General features: G+C 42.2%; 1 protein-coding gene across 1 annotated transcript in view; it reads left to right on the forward strand.

Moving 5' to 3' along the window:
* Window positions 1–18,322, forward strand: part of FAT4 (FAT atypical cadherin 4) — a 194,049-nt gene that overhangs the window by 105,391 nt on the left and 70,336 nt on the right. The window contains exons 3-5 of the mRNA XM_015409489.1: window positions 3,076–3,207; window positions 8,660–8,921; window positions 13,324–13,674. Of these exons, the coding sequence (XP_015264975.1) occupies window positions 3,076–3,207; window positions 8,660–8,921; window positions 13,324–13,674 (745 nt within the window). The remainder of the gene's footprint in view (window positions 1–3,075; window positions 3,208–8,659; window positions 8,922–13,323; window positions 13,675–18,322) is intronic.

Here is an 18,322-nt window from a genome sequence, read left to right on the forward strand (position 1 = left end):
TCACCCCAACCATCTCTCATATGATCACCCACTGGGCTCTTGCTTGTTCCTCTCTGCCCTGCTCTCTCAAAGCTGTGCTCTAGAGACCTCTTTCTTTCAATCCACTATCAACACATTCCACTCCATTCTCCATTTTGCTCCCAGCCCTCCCCTGGGAAACATGCTGCTTCTGTCTCTCTCCTCTTTCCAAAACATCCAAGTCTGCATTCCTTCTGCCCTTTTCCTTCCACCCTCCCTCCATTCCTCCCTCCATTTCAAGCACAGTTCTTAACTGCATGCTGACTCTTTTACAGTCTTCATAGCAACAGCTTCTTTCCTGTATGCTCCCTCTCCTGTTTCCTGTCTTCAGGGACACCATACAAACATTCATGAGTGGGTTCCACTTGGACAAGGATGGGAGGACACATCTAGCTTAAGCATACTAGGAATTCTTCAATTGTTTTCCATTTTATTACTGGGTTTATGTAAGCTTGATTACATTGCACTGCATTTTTAAAATCTGACTTCCCTTCTTGTCTTTCTGTCTGTTGCTGTATTCAATAAATAGTGGGCTTTTATGCATTCTCATTTTCCTTGTTTTTGTGTTCCTGTTACTTTGTTCCCCCCCTTCCATGCATGCTTTGCTCCCTCTAGTGGTCAATTTGATATTACATCGCTTAATGTCTGGCATATCTCCCTTCAGATTTAAACTGCAAGTTTTTATGCCAGATATAAAATGATGTAATATCAGATTGACTGCTAGAAGAAGCAAGGCATGTGCAGAACCAACCCATTCCCCCAAAGTAACAGTCAGCACACAAACAAGGAAAATGAGAATGTGAAAAAGCCTGATTATTTAACTCAATAAAATATTTTCTTTCTCTGTTTCACACACAATTCCTCTGAGATTACCCCAATAACACACCTCTGTACGCAGATTTAGGATCTGTACATGTACAGAAGCTGCACATGTGTATCCCCTCATCTTACTGGGTAACATTCTGTACTATACAGTTGGTATATATTTTGAGATCTATATATACCTTGAAGTAAGGGTGCATAGCAGAAGGTGAGCAGGAAATATGAAATGAGGGTGTTGCTTTAATCTTTAACAACACAAATACAACTAATTTATAAAATAGTTGAGCAGGACACTGTTTTTAACTTCTAGCTGAGAAGTTCATGGCTGAGAAGAATGTTTCCGTAAACTTTGAGGTGGTTCCTATGTAACAGCTCTTATGCAGGACGTTTGTTGGATACTGTGATGCAGATCCTTCCCACTTCAGCAGTTCACTTAGCAGTCCCAAAAGATGATTCTGGGGGTTAGGAGAACATTGCAGATAAATGCCACAGGCACAGGGGCTACAGTGAGGAGGGCAAAATTGCTGTAATTGCCTCCAGCTTCCTCTTACACCGATAGTGATTTAAAAATGCTGCAGAGGCAGAAGAGGGAGGGATCAGAGGGGGATACCGAGGGAGGAGATAGGTGGTTAAGATATATAAATCTGTGAGCACCTCACAGGGGCCAATCCAATATTTGCTAGTGATCTGTTATAAATGTTGTTGAAGTATTTATATCACTGTTTTCAGATTTGGTAATGTTCCGTAAGAGAAAGTATAGGAAATATGAAATCAAGCAATATCAAGAAGTTCTGTGTATTTTGTTATTAACCTTACATTTATTAAATTAGGATATGATTTTCCTTTGAAAGTATGAAAATGATATGCATATTTTTGCTTTGCTGATAAAATGAAACCAATATTGATCTGTATTAGGATTGCAAGATGAAGGTTGGGTTTTAGGGATGACATCTGGGAAGGTGGGGTTTGAAAGGGGAGGGACCTCAGCAAGATATAATGCTGTAGAGTCCACCCTCCAAAGCAGTAATTTTCTCCAGGGGAACTGATCTCTCTCATCCAGATATTAGCTTTAATTCCAGGCAATCTCCAGGTTACACTCAGAGGTTAAGAACCCTACTATGCATTGCTCTTATCTCAGAGGAGTATAACATATATACATTTCTTGGAATATATAATTCTTAAAGATATCAGTACTGCTTTTTTATACCATGAGCATTTTAAACCAGATTTAGAAAAATCGACTGGAAAAGACTGATGGGAAAAATACTGGAGTACCACTGAGTTTCTGCTCATCAACCTACTTGTCTTCCTTGATTTTTAAGTTTAATTTCTTTTTTTAGTCTTACTAAACATTCTGTCTTTTCTGTGTTTGTTGAAAGGAGACTGTACCATTATCTCCTTGGTGGTCTTCATGTTTTGGTGACAACTTGTTAGTCTGTGCCCTGTGGGAATCCCTTGCTTTCAGTGCTGATATAAACCAGCTGTTGTCTTTTGGGGTTTTTTATTAGGCAATTATTAGTATGTGTCCACCTAAGAATTGAAAACTTAGCTAACCTATTCTTGTGGGATCTAAACAATCTTGCTTACACAGAAGCATGAGTAAACAGCTCTGGCAAATATTTCATATTAAACTAATAATGTTTCTTAAGTATACAAACAGCTTAAGAAAAATAAAATGTGTTTGAGTTTAGATGTAAGTAGACCAGGTAGGAAGGGACATTACAATAATATAATACTGTTTTTTTAAATCACAAAATCTTTCATCCAAAATAGCAATTGGAACCCATTTGTGTGCTAAAAATGATTTTTTACATGCCAATATGTAAACATTTCAAGAAGAATTTTACACCACCTCATCTTTATGTCAGGCCACATTTAATGGTTGAATGAGTGTGTGGCCCAGGTCTTGGCAGCTATCCTCCAGGGGCCAACTTCAGAGGATTACAATGACAGTCAATCAATGGACCATGTCCAATGTAAACTAGTTGAGGTCCATTTAAAATCAGTTACTATCAACAAGTCAAATTATCTAGGTTAGTGACTTTTCTTGGAGGATTTTGTAACAATAAGGATTTATTAACACCCCCAGGAATTTTGGTCATGCTTTTCATTCTTATTTGGGAAAGTTCTTGAACATTAGTTTATGCACTGTTTACCTGTCTTAATGTAAAGTTAGGTCATTTATAGCAGTCTTGTTTAATCAGTGTTATGGCATTGTTTTACTTTTGCCCATAGGTGGAAATAACTCTTCAAGATGTGAATGACAACCCACCAGTGTTTCCAACAGATATGCTTGATTTGACTGTAGAAGAAAATGTTGGAGATGGATCTAAAATAATGCAGCTGACAGCCATGGATGCTGACGAGGTAGGAGATTATTGTTTATTTGAAAGTGCATTACACAAATTACACATCGTTGTGCTTAAATTTCTACTCTCACTGAATAAAAGAGGAATTCTGCTCAGGAAGGTGCTTCTTTTTATACTACAAGTGTACGGCTATAAAATTTTGCAGAAAATTTGGTGTAAGAGGCAGTCTTCTTTCACTGAATTCTCTTACCCACAGCAGTAGGGATGTGCATTCGTTTCGTCTGAACCGAATGCACCCCTGAAAATGGCCCATTCGGACCCCTTTCGGGCTGCTGCAGGCCAATTCAGATTCTCTGATCTGAATCGGCTTGCCACCGAATTGCCACCAAAATTCGGCGGCAATTCGGCCCCATTATATCCTATGGGCCATCGAAGTCAATGGTGAAAACATAGGGTATATTCTGAGGGCTGGAGGGGAGGGGGTTTGAAGGATAGGCTCCAAACTCACAGGGTAGCTGCTGGAGCCTCTCCCCAAGATACCAACCAGGTTTGAAGAACATTAGACGAGGGGGTTCAATTTTACGGGCCCCCAAACAGGTTGCCCTATCCCCTCCATTGTTCTCTATGAACAATGGAGGGAATGGGGCAACCTGTTTGAGGTCTTGTAGAATTGGACCCCCTGGTCCAGTGCTCTTGAAACCTGGTTGGTGTCTTGGGGAGAGGCTCCAGCAGCTACCCTGCGAGGTTGGAGTCTCTCCCTCAATCCCCCTCCCCTCCAGCCCCCAGAATATACCCTATATTTTTGTCATTGATTTCAATGGCCCATGAGATATAATGGGGCTGAAATTGACATTCGGCTGGCCGAAAGACTCCCAAAGTACTGACGAAACTGACATGCGGGAGTCTTACTGCCAGCCAAAATTGATTCTGCCGATTCGGCCGAATCCGAATGGGCTGAATTTTTTTTTTGCACGCCCCTACACATAATTTTTATTGAGGCTCTGACCTGTTGACCCTCTGCAAGGAACCCTTGTAGACCTAAGAGGAGGGTGTGCTTCGGAGGGCAACTATAAATCTCTGACATGCAAAACTTTTCAATTAACATGAATGGTTATATGATTTTACTGTGTCCTGCATCTTTTAGTTATCCTTTAGAAATGGTTGAATGAACTAAAACACATTAGAAATTTATCCAAGTAAGGGGGTGAAAGTATTGTTAGGATTACTCTTGGCGTTATAATAAAATCCTAGAATGTTCTTCTTGCTAAACAGGTTTACAGGTTCCTGTCCTCGCATTTCCCTATTTCTGGGCTTCATGCATTTTAGTGATTGCCAATGAGCCCTTTGGGGTTTGAAAGATGCAATTTTCTGTTTCCTTCAGGCTATTCATAACCATGGCTCTATTTTTAGATTTTCTTAATATGGTGAGGCATTATACTCACACTGTCTTTGTCCTTTCCTTTTTTTCATGTATGGAATATGATTGAAAGTTTCTTAGTTTAGGAAGTCTCCCATCAAATTACACTTTGAAACCAAGCTACTGGACAAACCTCAGGTCTGTCTTGGTGTAGAAGCCCAGTATATGAGCACAAAACAAACTCCAGTTTGCCCAGGTTTTTACATCACAGCAAATTGGTGTCCCCCCCCCCCCCCCCCCGGTCGGAATAATGAGACAGACAACAGTTTGGAAGTAAACAAGGGCTGGTTTATTAACTATTTAACACAACATTGCGGCATGGGACCAGCTAAGCGAGCACGGAACAGGCAAGGCAGTTGTCATTCCCCTGACCAACCTCCTTGCCCTTTTCTTGGGTGGGTCACCCAGCTCTGGTCTTGAGCCATAGGTCTGTGTCGCAACTGGCAGCCTAGCAAACTCGTCGCCACCTAGGAGTGCCTACCCCTGAAGCCTGACAACTTGCAGGGAGGAGCATACCCTAAGAGGTTCCCAGAGGAGGTGATCACCGTTCCCCACCCTGGACCTAAAAATCCGAAGGCAGTTCCTGATGACCCCCTGTTCCCTAATGGGGAAAATGCCATAAGGTGCTCACTGGTTCCGGTTTCTTGCCTGCACCAACCTGCCTCTGCTTTGGTCTTTGCTCCCACTAAAAGCCCAAGGCTGAGCTAATCCCTTGCCACAAGTTCTGCAAAAAAAACCCCGTTGCCCTTGTCAGACAGGTGCACCTCATCAGCCCTATACAGGTCCTGAAGCTCGACCCATATGTCAGGGTGTGACAAAAATAGCCCTAAACCACCCTCCATGGCCTTCCTCATTCATCTGTTAGCCTTACGCCTAGCACGGTCAATGCAGTGGTGGTCCCCCAAGTTATGCCACACCTGGTGAGGCAGAATAGCCAACCAGAGTATCTGCACACTGGGCCACCTTGCTCTTATCATCGCAAGGTCTGCCGTAGCTTGTAACACAAGGGCCATGTCCTTCATCAGACCCAGGTCATTACCCCCAGGTGCACCACCAAAATGTGTGGAGGAGCCCCTGGCTCTCTTCGAATAACAGGGGAAGGAGCGCGGGCCATCTCATGCCCCTCCTTCCCAACCATTCAATGACAGCCCACTCACTAAGGCCCAGCTAAGAACCAATGGGTGTCCTCCTGGCCTGGTGAGTGGCCCAAAAGACCGAGCTGTGGCCACAGATGGTGACTCGTCATCTCGCCCCACGGCCTGCAGCACCTGTAAGAGGAACCCTATTAATAACTGAAACATAATCTTAAACTTTGCAATCCCATGCATAACTCCTGTAACAATGTGATTTTCAACGACCTATCTGCTGAATCTTGCTATTGGAATACCCCATGGCTGCCGCTGTTGAAGCTGCTCCAATCCGGAAGGAGTGGGTTCCAAAGCGGAACCTACCTAATCCCAGTTGGCCCAGTGCTTTCTGGGTCAGGGCCCAAAATTGAAACTTGGTGGGGGGAGTGCCATGCATGTGACAAAATAAAAGGCCTACACTCTCACCCCGCATGGTTAAATACTGGCATAGAGCCCGCACTGGGCATAGCTCCACCTCAGAACACCGGCCCAGCTCAATGACAGAACCCCTGCCCAGCTGGTCAGTCTTTGACCGCCGAAGCGTGATCTGAACTTTGGCGTCCAGAATGTGGATATCACGCTGGTCCAGTGCTAGGCCAGATACATCCCGGCGAGAGCAAGCCACAAACTCACTGATATGCAGTGCCCCCCAAAAGGCAACCAGTGACACCGTGTGGAACAGTGCTGCCTCATATCCATCCTTGCAAAGTGTGTGCCACTGTGCCTTGAGCCCCATCAGCACTGTTGGGGTCAATGGCTTCCTAGAGTCTACCACCTTGCCACCCTCCCTTGACCAGCTCTTGAGCATCTTCCTAATGCAGAAGTTGCCCGTCTTCTCCTCAAACCCAGACACCTTGCTGGCATAGGCGAGAGATGACAGCTTGCCCCTAATGGAACGTGCTGACAGGCCCATACCTCTCAGTGACACACAAAACTGAATCAGATGGGCCACTGGTATGGGCCAAACTTGTCTCAGACCGGCTTCCTCCCTAAAGGACAGAAACTGCTTACCCACCCTCTTATACGCTCTCCGAGTTGAAAGGCCGAGAGCTAAACTTATCTCCCGGTCAGCCTCAGACTGCCAATCAGCTACACCTCCGCCGGTATCTTAACCGTGAACTGATCAGCTTCCGGAGCCAGCTGGCAGAATCTCTCCATCTGTTTTTGGGAGAGAGTGTCAGCGACCCCGTTACTGACCCCCGGGATGTGCCTGGCCTTGAACAAAATATTGTTCTGCAAACAGCAGAGTGTGAAGGCTCTGACCAGGGCCATGACCCTAGGAGACCTGGACGTCAATGAATTAATCATGTGCACTGTGGACAGATTGTCGCACCAGAAGTGGACAGTATGGTTGGCAAGCTCTGCAGACCAAATCCACACTGCTACAACAACTGGGAAAAATTCCAAGAAGGTGAGGTCCTTGACCCAACCTGCCTGAAACCATTCCTCGGGCCAGTCCTCAGCACACCAATGTCCATGGAAATAGACTCCAAAGCCAGCTGAGCCAGCAGCATCAGATGTGACCTGCAGTTCAGCTTCAACTAAAAGGTCTTCCCACCAAAAAGATAATCCATTGTATGAGTCCAAAAATACTTTCCATACAAGGAGGTTGTCTCTTATTCCACTGGTGACTCTGGTCCTATGGTGCGGGAGATGGAGACCCTTCATGGACTCACACAGCAAGTCAAGGCTCTGTTGCTGCCCCGGCTTTTTCCAGGGCGGCAAAACAGCCCCTGGACCTCCAGCGGCTTGCCGGGATGCCAGGAGCTGAATTGTTTGAATGTTTCCCAAACATGGAAGCACTGTGCGTAAGGGGAGAAAGAAAGGCATGCACAACCATGGCACATAAGCTGCTTTTGTGCAAAGGTTGGCTGTGCTGTCTGAATGTTATAGTTCTATTATGTGTTCATAGTAAGACTGAAATCAATGGAATCTGAAACTAACAAACAACTAGCTGTGTGTGTAGTGGTTTATGTTTTCAAAAAAGAGGATGCAAACAGTGTCTGAATTCAGTGTTGAAATGGGATTTCCAGTTATCACACAAATGATTTAATAATTTTTAAAATATTGTGATTTTCCTTTTTCACTTATTTTGTATATGATGAGTTTATATAGTATAGCCATACAAATATTCAACGTATTTGATTTTATAGCAGTCATAATAAGACAGTGATTGAGCATCTGAATTGCATGTTAAAGAACACATAGTCTCCACTTATGTGAAATTCCTTAAAGTATCCATTTGATCATATGTTTATGAGCAAGTTCTACACACTGTGTGAACATTTGTGTTGTGCCAAAGTTTATTCAGCAAAACTGGGAATCTGAAAATATCTTTATAGGAACTAAATGCTATCACATGCCCCATTCACTTCTTCCCTGATCTGCAGATCAGTAATCCCAATCAGTCAAGAATCATGTTGACCACATAGCTATGTCATGTAACAATGTATCTACCCTAAGTTTCTTGGAAGACAGGTGGAATAAAAAATACAATATAATTAAAAATCTTGCCTTAATTCTGTTACCAACATTCCAAAATTCCTTTCATGTCAGACCAGAATCCAAGTCAAATTTTTATTTATTTTATTTCTTAGATTTTTATTATGCCCTCTTTAAGTTTGCCCAGAAAAGACTACGTTATCTCCACCTCCTGACAGACCCCAAATTCTAAAAACAACCCTGTGATGTGAATTCCAGTGAAGGAAAATGAATGCTTTGGTGAGCTTCATGGCAGAGTGGAGATTTGAATCCCTGGACCTAATACTACACTCTTAACTTAATTTGGTCTCTTTTAAAATGTAAATAAAATAAAAATCAATCATTTACAAATGTTTGCTTTTTTTGTTTGTTTTTAATTAAAAATTGTTTTAGGGAGATAACCAGCCTTTGAGAATAAGCAGAATTACTTCATGTTGTTATTCATTAGGCATATATCATTTTGGCCTTTCTTTGTCATTGTTCAGGGTGCAAATGCACTGGTCACTTATACTATCATCAGTGGGGCAGACGACAGCTTCCACATTGATCCTGAATCTGGAGAGTTGATAGCCACCAAGCGTTTGGACCGAGAACGTCGTTCCAAATATTCTCTACTGGTTCGTGCTGATGATGGTTTGCAGTCTTCAGATATGAGAATAAACATTACCATTAGTGATGTTAATGATCATATACCCACATTCTCCAAACCTTGGTATTCTTTTGACATACCGGAAGATACTACTCCAGGTAAACAGGAATCAATGTGGTCCTTTGTTTTACTTCCAGCACTTGATTTAATGGGTGTTTAACCATTGCTACAATTTATGGTATTTTCAGTGCATTTAAAAAAAATATCTGAATGCTTTTAAAATTTTGGATTTTATTCTTCTTAAGTAAATGATTGTTCAGTTGTTTTAACAGCCTGATCCTAACCAGGTTTACTCAGAAGCCAGCACCATTAAAGTCAGTGCCACTTACTTCAAATTGGTCTATTTAGGATTATAACCTAAATTAGCCAGTATCCTAATTTGTGTATTAAACTATCACTAGTGGTAGTCACTCTTGAAGACTCTTGAGAGTCCCTTGGATTGCAAGAAGATCAAATCAGTCAATCCTAAAAGAAATCAACCCTGACTGTTCCCTGGAAGGCCAGATAATGAAACTGAAGCTCAAATACTTTGGCCACCAAATGAGAAGGGAGCACTCACTGGAGAAGGCCCCGATACTGGGAAAGATTGAAGGTCAAAGAAGACGGAGATGGCAAAGGATGAGATGGTTAGACAGTATCATAGATGCAACGAACATGAAGTTGAGCAAACTTCAGAGGACGGTGGAAGACTGGAAGGCCTGGCGTGATCTGGTCCATGGGCTTGCGAAGAGTCGGACTCGACTGTGCGACTGAACAACAACAAAAGTGGTAGTAAAGAGTGGTAGTAGCAGTAGTTTTCAGAAGATTACCATTGTTGACATCAAGGATAGGCATTGTTAGGCAAGGCCTCAGTATGTTGGGATGCCCACTGCTTATGTAGCCTACCATGGTGTACCAGTAGCAATAACAGAGCTGTCTTTTCTGTGGGTGGCAGCAGCAGACCTGCCCTTCTTCCTGCCTCTCAGCTTGCAGAAATTGCATTTCCTGTGAGAGGGCAGGCAGTAGGGAATGCTGCATGCCTCTATCCATCTACCTGCCTGAGCACTGATGCCTGCTGAAAGTAGCAGGAGCTGCAGGCAACCAGAGGGAGGCAAGTGAGCAAGCAGTGTTTGATCCTTCTTTGGTTGTTGTAACTGCTCATTCACCCAAGCAGATGAGTGAACAGCAGCACTGTCTTGGAGCAGCAGCCAATTACATTTGCTTGAGGGTCTGCTGTATCTGTATCAGGGCTGTGTTTGGGAAGGGGTTTGCTGGACAACATTTTGCCAACCCACTCTCCAACCTGGAACCAGCTCTGTGAATTGCTATCCAGTGCTTCAATTAGTCACCTTGGGCCATGGTCAGACGTGCCGGAAAACGCGGGGGGGGGGAGCGTGGCTATTTGCGCCGTCACATTCTGATGCACCATTATGTGATCAGATGCGACGGCAGCTACCCCGCGGCAAAGAGGACGACGGGGGAGAAAGCCGTGCGTCGGGTGCGTGCAGGAAGTCTGCATGCAGCCCGTGGCAAACCATTTGCCAGCAGGTCATCCCAGGTACTTTTTAAATGCGCATCTTTGGCGGGACGCCACGGGTTCATTACAGGTACGCTACACCTCCCAGATGTTCCGGTGTGATCGCGCCTGAAAAATCCACGGGACTATCATGCCTTCAGCGCAGCAAATGCTCCATGTGAACGGGGCCTTGGTTAGCTAGTCCAGAGCTCTGTTTCCTGAGCTTTTGTGGAAGTGGTAAAGAGGGAAATAGGGCTACCAAAGCCTCTGTGTTGTTTTTGTTTCGTTGATTGGCATAAAACCAGAGTGAGTGGAAACAGCTGGGAATGCATGAGGTACATAATCCTTTGTTGCAAGATTAAAAACAAATTTGAAATCAGCAAGTAGAGTGATAGATAATGAGTTTCCAAGAATTCTCCCTGCCTTTCAAAAGTATTTTTTATAGTTGTTAGTGTTCTTTGAGGGAGTGAACAAACATGTGGACAAGGGGGATACAATAGATATTGTTTACCTTGACTTCTAGAAAGCTTTTGATAAAGTTCCTCATCAAAGGCTCCTAAGTAAGCTCAAAAATCATGGGATAAAAGGACAAGTCCTTTGGGATCAGTACTTGGTCCACTGCTTTTTAACTTGTTCATTAATGATTTGGAGTTGGGAGTAAGCAGTGAAGTGGCTAAATTTGCGGATGATACGAAGTTGTTCAGGGTGGTGAAAACCAGTGAGGATTGTGAGGCACTCCAAAGGGATCTGTCAAAGTTGGGCGAGTGGGCGTCAACATGGCAAATGGGGTTCAATGTGGCCAAGTGCAAGGTGATGCACATTGGAGCCAAAAATCCTAACTATAAATACACGTTGATGGGGTCTGAACTGGCAGAGACTGATCAAGAGAGAGATCTTGGAGTTGTAGTAGATAACTCACTGAAGATGTCGAGACAGTGTGTGACTGCAATAAAGAAGGCCAATGCTATGCTGGGGATTATTAGGAAGGGTATTGTAAACAGATCAGCCAATATCATAATGCCGCTATATAAATCAATGGTGCGACCTCATCTGGAATACTGTGTGCAATTCTGGTCACCACACCTTAAAAAGGATATTATAGCTTTGGAAAAAGTGCAGAAAAGAGCAACTCGAATGATAAAAGGGTTGGAACACTTTCCCTATGAGGAAAGGTTAAAGCACTTAGTGCTCTTTAGCTTGGAGAAACGACGACTGAGGGGTGACATGATTGAGGTTTATAAGATTATGCATGGGATAGAGCAGTTTGAGAAAGAGGTACTTTTCTCCCTTTCTCACAATACAAGAACTCGTGGGCACTCAATGAAATTGATGAGCGGTTGGGTTGGAACGGATAAAAGGAAGTACTTCTTCACCCAAAGAGTGATTAACACATGGAATTCACTGCCACAGGAAGTGGTGGCAGCTACAAGCATGGACGGCTTCAAAAGGGAATTAGATAAGCATATGGAGCAGAGGTCCATCAGTGGCTATTAGCCACAAGATATAGATAGGGACTCTGGGGCAAGTGATGCTTTGTCTTCTTGGTGCTTGGGGGGGGTCAACAGTGGGAGGGCTTCTATTGTCCTGGCCCCACTGGTGGACCACCTGATGGCCCCTGGTATTTTTGGCCATTGTGTGACAGAGTGTTGGACTGGATGGGCCTTTGGCCTGATCCAACATTGGCATCTCTTATGTTCTTGTGTTCTTAAGGATGGCTCCAGAGCAAACTAATTTATGCAGTGGCCAAATTGCTCGCTCACAACTTATTGCCAGTAGCTCACAAAGTGGAATTTTTGTTCACAAGACTCCACAGTTTAGAGTGAGCACCCCCTTTTTAAAAATGGCACTAAATATTGATGTATTGCTTGAGTTTTATAACAATAGTCTTAGTGGGTTTTCGAATCCCAGCTTCCAGCCTTTTCCCTCATGGAGATATTTTTCCCTTATATCTCTGTGACGTAAGGGGGTCAATATTTGCTTTTTAAATAGAAGCTGGGAATTCAAGAAGTTGCTAAGACTATTGTTACAAAACTCTACCAATAAATCAATATTTTAGCACCTTTTTTAAAAAAAGAAAAAAATACCACTGGTCTTCGAGGGGAGGGGGGGAAGTATTTTGGCCACCATGGTCCAGTCATTGAAAAGAGGATGGATGGGAGTGTCTGGGACAAAGAAAACATTTATGTCAACTCAAAATCAGCTTCCAGAAAGAGACTTCTGATTGGCCATTGGAGATCTATTGGATGTGCAGATTTTTAGAAATGTTGCTTCAGCAGCAGCTACTATCACACCTCAAAGATGTGTGATTGAAGGTAAGCTGCAGCAGCCATTGTATGGCTGGCTCTACTTCCTCTGGCAGCCTTTTTGCGCAGCCATTTTGTGGTTGTACCCACCACACTATGTCATAATTTTGAAGGTGCCTGCAGGCTTAAAAGGTAGGGGACCCCCCATAAGTGCTAAATTCGGTGGTAGAGGGGTGTTTTGGCATAATAATATAACAAATTATTAAAATATGTTTTTGAGGATTTTTAAATTGTTATTAACAACTGCAAAATGGCGTTTCTCCGCAACAACTATATATAGCTGGGAAGTTGTAAGGAACTAATGTATTTCTGTAATAAACAGAAAATCAATACTCAAATTTATTTGAATGAAGCTTCATTAAGTCTCCTCATAAATGGATAACAGGACATATAGCTGAACAAGGTTAAGTAAGGGTCTGGGGGACAAATTGTCCATGAAAATTGACTAAATTTAAGTCTCATTTCTATTATGGAAGAGATTATGATATATTTAACTTTCTCATTCAGATTTACAGAGTTTGAATTACTGATTTGTATTTCTGTGAAATGCAAGGCTGAAGTATAAGTAGTTCTTATACCATTCGGTGTTATACAATAATTATCTGTGTTGTACAATAAAGGAAATGACTAATTCTGATCCTGGAACTGTTCTAAGGGGAAATTCATATTGCTTTCTGGACAATTTTCTTATTTATATTCTAGGTTCTTTAGTAGCAGCCATCTTAGCTACAGATGAAGATTCCGGTGTGAATGGAGAAATCACTTACAGTGTGAGTGAAGATGATGGAGATGGAACTTTTTTCCTGAATCCAGTCACTGGAGTTTTTAACCTGACTTGTATGCTGGACTATGAAATGCAGAAATATTACATACTTACCGTTCGTGCAGAAGATGGAGGTGGACAATTCACAACTGACAGAGTTTATTTCAACATACTAGATGTAAATGATAATCCACCAGTATTCAGCATGCCTTCATACAGCACATCTCTGATGGAGAACCTGCCTCCAGGCTCTACTATTCTTATTTTCAACGTTACTGATGCTGATGATGGTATGCACTTATCTTTTAATATGTGAATGATAGACTATATTTGTGTGTTTATACCTTTGTTAGCATGGGATGAATATAATTTCCTATAATGGGCAAGCAAAAGTAATTATTATCAAATATGCATGAAATATAGAATACATTTCATAATAAATACCAACCTTAAGAATCCAGAATATAGTTGCAAGAAATATTCCGTAATGTGTGATCCTATTCCCATGCATTTTTAAAAACTAGATTGATCACTTTATACTCCAATATCACAATCCTATGCAGAATCATTCTATGCCCATTAAAATTAATGGGTTTATCAGATTGCACTACAGTGACTCAATAAAGTTTATATCTAAAGCATATAATACATGACTTCAGTCAGGAGACAATTACAGCATATTTTCAGTTTGAAATGCCCTACTGTGTTTACTTCCAAGTAAATATACTTAATATACATAGCATGTATTTTAGACCTGTTCATATTGAAATAACATAAATATGCATGAATCTGCCTTATACCAAGGTCAGTCCTGTCTATTCTAACTGGCAGTATCTGTGAAGTCTTTCAGATTATCTACTGTATCCACTCCTTTTCCAGCATCTGAAGATGCTGGGGATTCAACCTTGGACCTTCTGCATGCAAAGCAGAAGCTCTGTGACTGACCTATGGGTAGAAGTAGGTTTCTTGTGATGAAGAAAGTCTGTCACTGAAAGGGTGTTTGGATCCATCCATCCAAAGCCTTTTATTGGCATATAAATAAAGATACAGTAATCTAAATACAAAATCATGCAGATGTTTGGATCCATCTTATTGAAATTGAGACAGTTTATGCAGGACTGATCCCCCCCCCCTATTTATTTCACTAGAACATTGTTGTAGTTTATTTTGTCTGCCTTGTAGTCTATATGTTCTCCCAGTTACTGTTCAACAGAAAGGAAAATAATCTAACTGCATTTTTAATCCTGTCGTGAGGGTAGTATACAGTTGTTCAAATTCCAAGACTGAATCTAGAAGTAACAGATTGCTTGAATTTGGGTTGATTTCCTGCTATTCTGGTATTAACAATGATGAAGATAGAATGAGAGTTCAGAAATAAAGTATCTGTTGTTGCTTTCCTGTTTAATATGCCTTCTGAAAACAATAGTACTAACGTCAGAGTGGAATTCTTTATATATAAACTGACATTATGTTTGGACATCAGAGAGAATTAACTATAGCTTTCAACCCCTGAACAAACAAACAAATTATATCCAATAGAGCTTGTGTCTGCTTTAAAGTTTAAAATCATGTTGTCATTAAAATCTCAAATTCCACACACATTTTTTAAACATGCAAATTTCAAGCAAAGACACTGCCTAGGAATGGTTGTCGTAATATAGAGAAATGGTTGCAGGACAAATAACATCAGTCAGCTATGAAGGGGAGAGGGAAAGGGGGAAGCCAATCTGTTAGTTCTTACCAGTTGAGACCCCTGTACTGCCCTCAACCTTAGGCCCAGTGGAACAGCTCAATTTTGCAGGCCCTGTGGAATTGCACTGAATCCCGCAGGGCCCTGATCTCTCCTAGAAGAGTGTTCCACCATGCCAGGGCCAAGACTGAAATAGCCCTGGCCCTGGTTGGGGACCACCAGTAGGTTTTGGTCACTCAAGTGTTGTGCTCTGTGGGGGAAATACCATGGTAGGTAGTCTTGAACGTATGCTGGTCCCTGACCATTAAGGGTTTTAAAGGTCAATACCAGAACCTTGAATTTGATCTGGTCTGCAATCTGGAGCCAATGCAGCTGACAGAGCACTGGATGAATGTGCTCTTGCAGCTGCTTTTTGAACCAGTTGCATTTTCTGGATCAACCTCAAGGGCAGTCCTCTGTAGAGTTACAGTAATCTAGTCTAGAGGTGACTGTTGCATGGATCACAGTGGCTAAATCGGAGGGTGACAAGTATGGGGCCAACTGTTTAACCTGGCAAAAATAGTAAAATGCCAGCTTAACCACATTGGTTACCTGGGCCTCCATTGAAGGGGAGGCATTCGGGATCACTCCCAAAATCTTGATGGATAGTCCAGCTGTTAATGGGACTGTCAAGAGAGGGAAGTTGGCAACCCGTTTCAGCCACCCTGTCACAGCCACGGAGCTCTGTCTTCACTGGATTTAATTTGTTTTAACCAACCAACCATGGCCTTCAACCCCCTGGCCAGATAGTCTGGGGTGGACTTCAGCTGGCCACTCATCAGTATTAATAGTGTTAATGCACAGATAACTTCATTGGACATAGTTTGGGGCATGTTGAAGTCCCATTAAAATCCATATAATTTACACATTTCTGTACATGAATAGAACTTGCTCCCAGGTCAGTGTGCACAGCATGAATTACTTTAAAATGGCTCAGTACCTTACTGCTATATGGCCTGTCATTCATCCTTAAAATATACCTGCCATATATGCTACCTTGTCCTCAGAGATTTACTCCTCTGTCATCTTATATATATAATTATCCTAGCACGTTGGCCAGTTCCAGCTCTCACATTGGCTGTGCTGTGCGCTCCATCAGCCATTGGCCCATCAACCGCCACTCAAAAGCAATTGCATACCATTGGCTGGGTGCTGAGTCTGCTCCTCTTCCCCACCCACTGCTGCCTTAGCCATTGTTCCCTGTCAGAGTAACTGCCAAAACGCCTGTCTCTCCTGACAAAGACACTTCTCCTGCTTGGCTCCTTTGGGACTAACTTTTCCCTCAGTGGCTATTGCTAGGCAACCAAGCTTGGTCTGTCAGTAGAAAGGCGAAGCCAGAAAGCCCTTTCCAGGCCTTTGTGGAGAGCTCATTGGGGCCAGTCCTGACTAGGGTTGTCAGCTCCAGATTGGAAATTTCCTGGAGATTTGAGGGGTGGAGCCTGGAAAGGATGAGATTTGAGGAGAGGTGGGACCTCAAACAGGTACAATGCCATAGGCTCCATGCTCCAAACCAGCCATTTCCTCCTGGGAAACCACTGCTGCTAATCTCCAGGTGAGGGCTGGAGATCACTCAGAATTACAACTGCTCTTCAGATGGCAGAGATCCGTTCCCCTGGAGAAAATGGTAGACTCTGTGTCATTACACACTGCTGAGGTTACCACAACAAATTGACGCTGAGTGTCCAAGGCCAGGACACCCTCCTAGAGCCTCTTTCTAGAGCTCGTATTTATTTCCACAACAGGCCTTATTCCTTGTTTAGTATAAAATCCTCTGGTTGGTGTATTCATTACATCCACTTTCTCCTCCTCACCTACATCTTCTATGGGCCATAGGAATAAAAAATTCTATTAAAAAGCAGCAGCAGAAGACAAAGAATGGATTATTAACATGACCTGTTAATAATGACCTACTATAAGTTGAACTGTTATGAACCTTTTCAACTGACACTTAACCTGTTCCCTATTATTTTTGTCTGATTTTTCTGGTTAAGTGGTCTTTGGAGAGTTGGAGTTTGACCTACAGAATCAAAGTGTCAAATGAGATATGATTGGCTGTTTTATGAAGAAATAATTTATGGGTCTGATTTATGAAGATTCTAATCCATGGCTCATTTTAGGTATATTTATAGAACATTAACTATGAAGTGCCTGTGCACTTAAATGCAACTTAACACAAGACTAGCATTCTGGGAATGGCATGGAAAATAAAAAATTATGGAAGCATGGAAAGGCACAGTAGTAACATTGTTTTGAAGCATGCAGCCAAACAAATCTTGGGTTAGGTCACTATATGACATTCAGAGCTGTCACCACTGCACTTAGGGTTGGCAGGTAACAGTAGATGCCACCATGAACAGAACTCCCCTCCATGATCTAAACTCTACACTTGGCAACCTGTGTCATTTTGACTCTTTCCTTTTTCTTTCTTCCTGACAAGAATGTGGTTTGTCCCAACCCTATATTTTCATACACTTTCTTTTTTCAGCTCTCTTTCTCCATCACCTTTTGTTTCCTTGGGTTCTCTTCCTTTCAACAAGGGATGGATGCTTCTCTACAGCTCCGGTCACACGGGCAGGTGGCAAAATTCCTGCAAACAAATTAATTGTTAGTTGATAAATACTCCACTGAGTAAAGTTTGAAGCCTTCTCCCAGTCTTGGAAGCCTTCCCTGTAAGTTTCTGTTCAGCTAGTGGAAGAACCACTAATTGAGCAAAGATGCCTTAGGCTGGACGAAGGCTTCAAACTTTGTTGATTAATGTGACAGAGGCCAGAATTTTTGTGTGGTTTGTCTTCACTTCCATAACATATCCTGGCAATTTCCCCCCTGAAAAGTTAATCATATTAAATGTGAAGTAAGTACATTTACAGAACAAAAACCATACACTAATGCATCAGTTAGAATCAGTTTTCATTTTTGATAATGTAAATACTAAAATTATATAACCTCTTGTTTTAGAACAATAAATAGCAGCCATTAATGCATTTTATATTACAGAATGTTACTGAGACGTGCTGACACAAAGAACAAAATGTTTAATTGTATCAATAGCTAGCATCATCTTACACAAAATGAAAAAGAGAAAAGATTTCTTTTTTGTTTCCATATGTTGTCATTATGAGAGACTTCCATCTGCCCATTTCCACCACAGGTGGTGATGATATCTTTGTTTCTTTGATGGAATTTATAAAGTATTTACTTACATGTGCATA

This window comes from Gekko japonicus, unplaced genomic scaffold, assembly GCF_001447785.1.
Source record: "Gekko japonicus isolate JY-2015 unplaced genomic scaffold, Gekko_japonicus_V1.1 scaffold108, whole genome shotgun sequence".
Classification (NCBI taxonomy): Eukaryota; Metazoa; Chordata; class Lepidosauria; order Squamata; family Gekkonidae; genus Gekko; species Gekko japonicus.